Source organism: Pyxicephalus adspersus, chromosome Z, assembly GCF_032062135.1.
Source record: "Pyxicephalus adspersus chromosome Z, UCB_Pads_2.0, whole genome shotgun sequence".
Classification (NCBI taxonomy): domain Eukaryota; kingdom Metazoa; phylum Chordata; class Amphibia; order Anura; family Pyxicephalidae; genus Pyxicephalus; species Pyxicephalus adspersus.
This window is the reverse complement of record NC_092871.1, coordinates 20629405-20639184: the sequence shown is the minus strand read 5'-3', so window position 1 is coordinate 20639184 and position 9780 is coordinate 20629405. Positions and strand designations below refer to the sequence as shown.

At 37.4% G+C, this 9780-nt stretch overlaps 1 protein-coding gene across 2 annotated transcripts in view; it reads left to right on the top strand.

Annotated features, from left to right (window-relative positions):
* Positions 1–9780, top strand: part of PPP1R14A (protein phosphatase 1 regulatory inhibitor subunit 14A) — a gene marked incomplete in the record, with an annotated part of 30028 nt that overhangs the window by 12479 nt on the left and 7769 nt on the right. For both annotated transcript variants that reach the window (XM_072430344.1, XM_072430343.1), the window contains 2 exon segments: positions 3259–3339; positions 7480–7512. In XM_072430344.1, coding sequence (XP_072286445.1) covers positions 3259–3339; positions 7480–7512 — 114 coding nt within the window.

The window sequence follows — 9780 nt, the reverse complement described above, 5'->3', positions numbered from 1 at the left end:
CCATACCATGTGCACATCAGAAATTCCCATTATAACTTGCAGAACCTTTCCAAATTGTCTGATAATCATTGTTGTTGATTAGTGACAACTCAAAAGAATAAAGCATTCTATCTGGGGTAACACTTAACTCAAGCATTGCTTGATCATTAAACCAATATTCAGATCTGCTCAGTTGCCTGTATATATTGTTGATGCAGATAGCATAAATCCTAGATGGAAACATAAAATAATTTACACAATGAAGGACTGCTGGTCCAACAGTTTATTGATCCGTACACTGATTGATGCCTGGCTTTTATGAATATATATAAAATACAGATGTGAATGGGGTGCTAAATGTAATGTTCTTTTGTGTTGTGATATACACAGCTGGCCTTTTGTGGAGCCCAATTGAATGATCAAGAACACAAATAATAATATGCATGCACTTTGATAGACCGTGACCTGTAAAATGATATGCGGTCTGTGTTTCTGTATTAATGTATCTCACTGGAAGCATTTTAAAGAAGGCAAATAAGATGTAATGGTTTCCTGTTTATACAGCCATGTATAATGAATGGCCTGAATGGAGCAATAAGCTGCCTTTAAAAACAGTCACACACAGCTATTAGTTTGATTTAATAAACATCTGCTCTGCACAGTCTACATCCTATTGCATAGGATCTGGATCAAGAACACGTCCAGATTCATCTTAGCACTCAGATGTCTAGAAGATGATAGGAAGTAACACTAAAAACGCTTTATACTTGGGGCTAATGTACACATGTAAACATTGAGGAAATTGTGTCCAATAGCAAGCATGAAATACAAATAGGATTGGCTTGCTAAAAAGTTCTTTGCATTTTGTTTCTTTATTTATATGTAATATTTAATGTTAAGTTTTATTGAAGTATTTGCTTCACACATTACATTAGAAACAATTACAGCACAAATACTAAATCTACTATAGTATGTGAACTTTACAAAATATGTAGACAAAAAAATACCCATCATGTTCCCACGTACACAAAACGTGAAGAACCCTTATGCAAAAAATAACTGGTTAAGACTTTACTGCTTTTACGACTTTGTTTTTAATTTTATATTTGCAAAATAACTTTTTTCTCCTTTTCTCATATATATTTGAATGAAAGGTTTAGTAGCGTTTAACAATGTTGGTATTACATTGTTTATTGATATCAAAAACAGGAGCAACTGAAGCAGTGGGATTTGAATAAAATAAAAGGCGATACCTTTGAATGGGGGACAGTTGAGAACCATGATATACAGCATCTTAAATAATAATCCTAAATTACATTAATTATTAATAATAGTCTGGATCTGTGCAGTACACCAACAGTTCTAATTCAGCCCACTACCTTTAAAACAGAACAACAGCTTTACAACACTCTTAAAGTCCACTCTTTTTTGGATGATTTAGTGACATCATGAGCCTGATTTAATAACGCTCTCCAAGGCTAGAAAGGATAAGCTTTCATCAAGGAATCTGGGTGATCCAGCAAACCTGGCGTGGATTTCTTCTAAGTAATTTGCTATTTGCTAGCAAAGGTTTTGAATCCTAGACCAGATCCATTCCAAGTTTGCTGAATCACCCAGCTTCACTGATGAAAGTGTATCCTCTCCAGCCTTGGGGAGGCTTTAATAAATCAGGCCCCATGAGTCATTCTTGTTCTCCAACAGTGGGCAGGCTTTTACTCTAAAACTGAATGATGTACATGCAATTAAGCTAGAGCTGTGTTCAATACAATAGTTGTCTATTGGATGATAAGTCTGTACCATAGGGTTTGTCCTAGACTGTGTGCTTTCTAAGGAAATGGGTTATATAATGTCAATCAAGGATTGCTAGCAGTTTAAAGAATGTAGTGAATAGAGCAGCTGTGGATTGTAAAGTTAATATTTCCTGGAGTTCTGCTGTACATAAGTAATAATCCCATATGCAATAATAAATATGTCGGTAGTGAAAATGAAGGTTTCAGAAATTTGTTATGGTTTTTTATTTATCAAGCGCTCTCAAAAATTTGATTTTTTTTCGGTAGTTTTATGTTTATCTTTTTTAATTATTAATAATAATAATAATAATAATAATAATAAGTATTTATATAGCGCCAACATTTTACGCAGCACTGTACATTAAATAGGGGTTGCAAATGGCTGACAGATACAGACCGTGACAATTGAGACGACATATATATATTTTATATATATATATATATATATATATATATATATCAATTTATATATTTATAGGAGAGGACCCTGCCCCGAAGAGCTGTAGGATAATTTGTGCATATTGTACATATACCAATAATTGGCTGTTCTGCTTTATTGCACTTTTCATGTCATGTCTTCTCTTTGCTTTGTCCTATTGAAGAAACCAACAAATTTGCATTTTATTAAAAAATAATTCAAAAACTAACTTGCAATTTAACATTCTTACAAAATGTACTTGCATTTTAATCTTTAGCTACATCAACCCCTCTGCTTTATGCCTTGTTTCAATCATTTGCACAGACCATACAATAAAATTACAACCAGTGATGTCTTTGGATGCAATTGTTTGTAGAGATGCTGAGGGAGTTTAGTATGCTTTAATCACGCAGGCACTTGTAATTAAAACAGGCGGAACTTTACACATCTTACTCACTTTCAATTATAAAAAGAAGTAGGTATAACCTATAATGTGGTTTGTTAAAATTCCTCTCTAAAGTTTTCCTGGATAGTATTATTTTTTTCTGTAACAAATTAAAGCTTCAAGTGCTCCTAGCTGTCCATTGATAAATCGTTCATGTATTCTCTTATTTCTACTTCATCCCTAGTGGATTACTAAACAGATTATGGTGTCCGCATAAAGTGTATGTAGGTGACAGGCCCACTTTAGGGTCAGTGATGGTTTGAATGTATTTACTGAAGAAAGGCTTTTATTTCACTCATTAAATATGGCTGTGTAGTGAGGTCATTTAGCTAAGAAGAGAGTGTGACCTCTGAATGGTGACTTATCTCCGGCATGCTAGTTCCCACTGGAGATCTGACTTCTTCCAGGAACTGTGAAGTCCTGGTGATTAATGAATAATAACCCTATTAGTGGGTTGAAGGGCCCCTGTGAGACCCAGCGACCATCCCGGAAGCTGACCCACACCCCCCATTTCCTCTATAGCTTCCACTACGTAAATGTGATCATAATAAAAGCTGGATATCAGCCAAGAGTAAACTCTGATAACCAATCTTCTGCAAACTAATCCGTTTTTTTCCATGATGTAGGAGATGGACATGCCGGATGAGGTAAACATTGATGATCTTCTGGATATGGAAACAGATGAGCAAAGAAGAAGCAGATTACAGGTGAGAAGATTGAAATGTCAAATCAATTTTGATATTGATGTCTTTTTTTCTGACTCTATTTATGAAATAGGGAATGTGACTTTCCTTCAAACATTCCCTGTTGGAGAATCTTCCAGGTCCATGTGTTTCAATGCAGTAATTTATTTTCCACAGGGAATATTTGAGGGAATGTCAGATTCCCTGCTTTTTAAATAGACCCCCCACATGTTTTTTGTCCAATTAATTTGGGGAATAAAGAAGAGAAACCAAAGTGTATCTGAAGATAAAACTTTTTAAACTGTTCTAATAGAGAAGGGATTTTGTGCTGGTGTGTACTGTTAGAGAGTTCCTCTTGCTAAAGACACAGAAAGAATAAGAGAAAATCTTTTTAAGGGTCTTTTTGACTTCCCTGGAGGATATTCACTTACCAAATATTCCTCTGGTGGCAGCTGTAAATGTTTGCATTTCTTACCCCTTTTATGTTGATTACATATGGCACCAGCACAGCAATGACAATGACAACCTCAAAGGGGCTCTTACCCTTTCAATGTTCAACCCAGAATTTTTTTCAAGCTGGGTGGGAAGAAATTGTAGGCAGCAGGCAGCTCCTATATTGTGATCAATCTCTTCAGTAACCACCCAAAAACAGGTGGTTACTGAAAAGTGCTGGGTGGTGTGCCCAGCTAAGAGGGGATGGGGAGAACACTGCCTTTCCTGCTCTGTCCAAACAAAAGTTTTGGCTATTGATACACTGTAAAACAACCATGTAAAAAAATGAATAAACTAGAGGCATCAAAAGATTGATGATACTTAACAGTCCAGTAGGAGGTGACTCCTGTCTTTGCTGTCTTGCCGATCTGTGGCCACTGCTGGTATCCTACACTTCTTTGTGTGTTGGATGCCCAACCTTTTTGCTATAAACTGTACTGTTTCAGTTAGGAAAATACAAAAAGTCAAAAAAGCAACTGCGTCTATTTGCTTTACAAAACCAACATATTAGGTACAACTGATAAGTGTTTATTTGTAAAATAACTTTTTATATAGTGGTAACTAATAGAAAAAGTTTATACATCGTTAGTTCAAAAACTTAATTAAAAAACATGAATATACCTGGGTATTAAAGCTTTAAAGTAAAGATAACAATTACTGTTCATCCAGGGAACATCCGATTGCCTCATGGAATCAGGAAGGAATTGTTTTTTCCCTCTTGGAATGTTATTTTTTTTTGCCTTTCTCTGGATCAATTATGTCTATAAGGTTTTATATTTAGGATATGTTTATTTCCCTAGTGGTTGAACTTGATGAACTTATGTCTTTTTTCAACCAGATCTACTATGTAATTATGAATATAACGTTGACCAAAAAACATTTTAATTTCTTGTAAGAATTCTTTTGAGCTTTGTTTAAATCTGAACATATATCAAACATTACCGTTTTAGGAAATTAGTTTTTAATTAAAAGAAATATAATTTTATTAAATTCATTTTTGAATGAATGGGAACTATTCAAGGCATTTAACATTTTACCACTATTTGTGGTCAGTCCTACTTTTCTTCCAGAGCTAAGTAGATCCGAGACCAGAAAGAAAAACATTTCCCATGACGCTTTGCAAATTTGCTATGCGCAAACTGCGTTTTCAATTGCCATTTGGCACATTCGTTTCAATTGTGAAATCCCAAGTTGGTTGTGATTTTATAAGTGATAATTAGTTACATTTTATGATTTCAACAGCTCCTTATTTTAACATTATCCTAATTATTAACTAGGTTGTAATTCTTCTTCAATTAAGAGTGCAGATATGGGTATATGACTTCAATGCTTTCCAGATATTTCCTACACAAATCTGTTTCCAGACGTTGTACAGTTTAATGGTTTCAGATGTTGTTATAAGTTTCATCTGTAGATTTAGGCTGCAGTCTAGCTGTGATGGGAGGCTGACATGCACCGAAAAGACATAAACCACTTCAAGCATCCGCATATAGATGGATAAACTTGTGCTGATAGTTGTAATCTGTGCTTGTGCATACTGGGAATTTTTAGGAACCACTGAGTCAGTGTCTGCTTTGATGTGGTCAGTTGCTGAATCTGTTCCCACAACTCGGGGCAGATAAAAGGGGAAAGAGTTGTAAAAAATAAAAAGGTTATCCAAAAACTGTTAGCTTCTTTGTTTCCTCCAAAGAACACCCATCATAATAACGGTATCACAAAAATGGCTTTACCATGGGAACATAATATTTGATTTTCTTATTTTGCATGTGAGTACATGACACCTAATTTAGGCATATATGAGGACGTTCTAAGTCCAGTTTAAACATTTCCTTATCTTGTTCTGCTCATAGATATCACTGGAGGACTGGGAACATTTAGCACTTGTTCATATAGGGTAGCTCACAAGCAGTTCAACTTGTAACTACCTGTCCCAATCTTAGCCAACCCTGGTAACACTTACTTAACCAACCCTAGCTAACCCTAGTGACAACCACTTACCCAAACCTAGCAAAGCCTAGTAACAACCACTTACCCAATCCTACCTAACCCTGGTAACAACCACTTACCCAACCCTAGCTAACCCTAGTGACAACCACTTACCCCACCCTAGCTAACCCTAGTAACAACCACTTATCCAATCCTAGCTAACCCAAGTGACAACCACTTGCCCAACTGTAGCTGATCCATGGGACAAGCACTTACCCACCCCTAGCTAACCCTAGTGATAACCACTTACCCAACCCTAGCTAACCCATGGGACAAGCACTTAGCCTGGGATTCAAAAAACAAACAACTGGCCCTTTCTTGGTTAGGTCAGATTCTGGGTCACAGTGATTGGTGTCATATCGAGAACATGGTTTGTTGTAAAACACTTTTTAATATGTATCTACTACTACTGTGGGATTGTAAGGAGTGAATTGTAAAGGAAGGAAGTAAACTGCTGCCAAAGCAAACCTATTAATTTGATTCCTCTTGAGTTTTTGTTCATAATGTGCAAGTATGAACAACATAATTAAATTATAAAGCACACTTACCTGCTTCTCCCAGTTCTACTACCATCTTTTCCCAGTCTATTACTATCATTACCAACTTTGAAAGGCTTCAGCCAACTTGGTTGGTCATGTTGGGACAAGGTAACTCCTGTGCACATGATTTCATTCTGGCACAAAATCATGCCGAGACTACACACTCAGCTGTCATGCCGATATGGACCTAACTAAATAAAGTGCCAACTAAAAAAATCATCAAAAATATCCTCTATTATACGGTTCCATTAAAAAATGAGGACATTTTTCTAACATAGAAATAATTTGCAGCTCTCTGCATTTGGCCACAGCAAAAGCAAAAGTAGGAGCTGCAAGACTTTCCTCTGTCAAATGCTGTGATTGCAGGTCTAAAATCATGTAGAAATACAATACCAGCTACTGGCATCAACTGCAGGACATTAATGTCCATAAACATGAATAGGAGAAGATGAGCAGCATTGGTAGTGTCCAAGTAGCAAGTGGAACAGGTTTTGTGATATAGCTGATTATTCTCCCTCGTGGTCATATAGGCTTGTGCGAAGAATCCATGAGCATGAGTTTGTTGCATTATCCAAACAAAGCGAGCAACTGTCATCTCATATCAATCACTACATGAAAAGAGTCATTGTTTTTTGTGTTTAGGCTCTGTAAAGGATTAATATACCCTTCCATGCCTCAGTTTCCTGATGAGTTGGAACGAATCATATTCAGGATAACCCAACCAACCTCCACCCTGAGGCACAGAGTGCTGATATTTTTGCCCAGTGCCATACGTGGCATTTGCACCATAGTTAGGTGTCTGCAGGGCCATATCATCTCTTTATTTTCCAGCTGGGTATAAGTGCATGAAAAATAATCCTAACGCTTTCTATGGATCACAAAAACAGTTCCACTTACAGAAACCATCTTTTTATGGGAATGGGTGTAAACAAACCAGTGCAGTTTTGTATTCCAGTGCAGAAAATAGCCCAAGAAGGGCCAAAATATCAGCAACCTTTAATAGTAAAAAGAATATATAGGCAAAAAACAAAGCTTCCTAAAATGTGGTTCATAGTTTATATGTCTTTTATGAAAAGAATGATGCCATTAAATTTAACAATACAAATAAAACATATTGTGTCTGAATAATATTTTCTCCTTTTTTAAGATTCTTTTGAGGTCGTGTACAAACAACACACAGGTATGTAACTATACTTTATGATTCTCTGTTCTACATTGTGTATTTCCTTATTATGTCAAAAACTATTATTCCAAGAAGCCTCTGCTTTTATGATCTATCATAAAAACACTGGGTCAAGGTGATGTTTGGGTAGTTTAGCTCCCTAGGCGCCCTCTTTCTACCCCCCATCTGTAGCTTACTCTTTCTCCACCATATGCAATGTAGTGTAGTAGCCATGACCTACCTATGTCAGCATCTGGAAACTTTATCTGTGAGTCTAATCGTGGTGCTTAATGATGTGTGATTACAAGTCCAGACATTGGACTTCACTACTAAATCTGCCAGATGTTAGGACAGGTAAGCTAGGGCTGCTATGCTGGGCTTCCCTGCACTACTCTGCGTATAGAGGGAACAATAGCTTTGTAAAGCTGACAGTCAACCTGGTGGGGTGCAGGAAGAGAAATGACACTCCACCACTAGATGGTGAGCTACACAGCTTGCTTATGTTGCTAATACATAAAAATTGCCCTAATAACAACTTTTCGGGCATGTAAATATTTTACTGATTGGTGTGGCTCATGGCCAAGCAACTTCCGGATGACCGTTGATGCCCCTTGTTAAATTTATATGAATTTTAAAGCTTTAGAACAGGGGTGTCAAACTCAAATACACAGTGGGCCAAAATTAAAAACTTAGACAAAGTCGTGGGTCAAACTTGAAACTGAATAAGCACCGCTACTACAATTCCCTGTGTCTATAAAACAGTCCAATGCAGGGCCATGCATAGGCAGAGAGGCCGCTGGTCTATAGACATGAGTGATGCTGCTACCAGAATTCCTGGCATTACTTGTGTCTATAAAACAGTCCAATGCCGGGCCATGCAGAGGCACACGAGTGATGCCGGGAATTGTAGTAGTGGCGATATTTCAATGCAGCTGCAATTCATATTTAGAATTCCTTTGGTGGCCAAAAAAAAGGACGCTTAGGGCCAGAGTTTGACACCCGTGCTTTAGAAGAACTTGTGTTAAAGGGGACATTGGTGGATAGTGGCAAGGGGGCTGAATATAATAACAAAAGCTTTCCTGGTGTATAATATTATTCTTGTATCATTATTAATCTTGTATTTAGATAACATGATGAAGAATATATTACAAAGTTTAGGTTTTGGGCACTGTATATGGCCTAAAATTGAACGTCATATGGTATTCTCATTTGTGTCCCAGTGTATTCTTGCTTTTTGTCAAGGTTTTGGAAACTTTGCCTGTATTTTTATGCTTCTGCTCAAAGCCAGCCTGAGGTTTAAGTTTCTTCCTCATATGGACAAAACCAGAACCCAAATATTCCCATTGCTCAAAGGATCAGCAGGAGACCTCTAAATGGCCAGGCTTGGTCCAAGTTTATTCGCTACTTTTGGGAGCAAACAAGCTGCCCTCTCACTGTCACTGATTTTGTGATTTGTGCAGTTCTGGAGAAAAAAATTTTAACACCCTGGCATTTCATGTTGCTAAGAACTCATCCTATTCATCTGTTTCAGATGTGTGGGAAATTATGTTTTTCTAAGTAATTTCATTTTAATGCCTGAGGATGCAGAGGTTGACGGTTCCTAATATTCCCACACTATAAAAACACCAGATTGTGGTGTAATCGGTAAACAAATATTTTACAGATAAAAAAAAAAGATATCTTGATGCAAGAATGTATACAATACAAAGTCTTGAGCAAAGTTTTTCTTTTTTGCCATAAAAGGACTCATATCTGTTTTGATCACTGTACTGGTGGACAAGGACAGCTAGGAAGTTTTCTATATTGTATGATGTAAAATGACAATAGATTTACCAAAACTCTAAAATGTGAAGCCCTTTCCCATATACGGCCCATTAGGCTTATTTATATGGCCCGTTTGGTGGTCCGTGGCTCTGGCTGGGCCACCCCGTGCAGGGTTAGGAGAAGAACCCCTCTGGGGGGGGGGGGGTGGATGAGCGGGAACTGTACAGGGCAAGGGTTGTCATAAAGCCTTATTTGTGGCCCTTGACAGTAGTGTAGGGCCACATGTGATAGGGTTTGTAATGATCCAGAAAATTGTTCTGCAGACAGATGATCAGAGACTACAGATACCGTATTTTTCGGACCATAAGACGCTACGGACTATAAGACGCACCAGGTTTTCCGCACAAGGGAAAACAAGAAAAAAAAAATTGATTTGATTTCCCCTGAGATCCAGCGTGCGGCACTTGTGCCCGCCCACGAAGGCGGCGCCGATCGGCATTCATCAAATCAATCGGCGCCGCC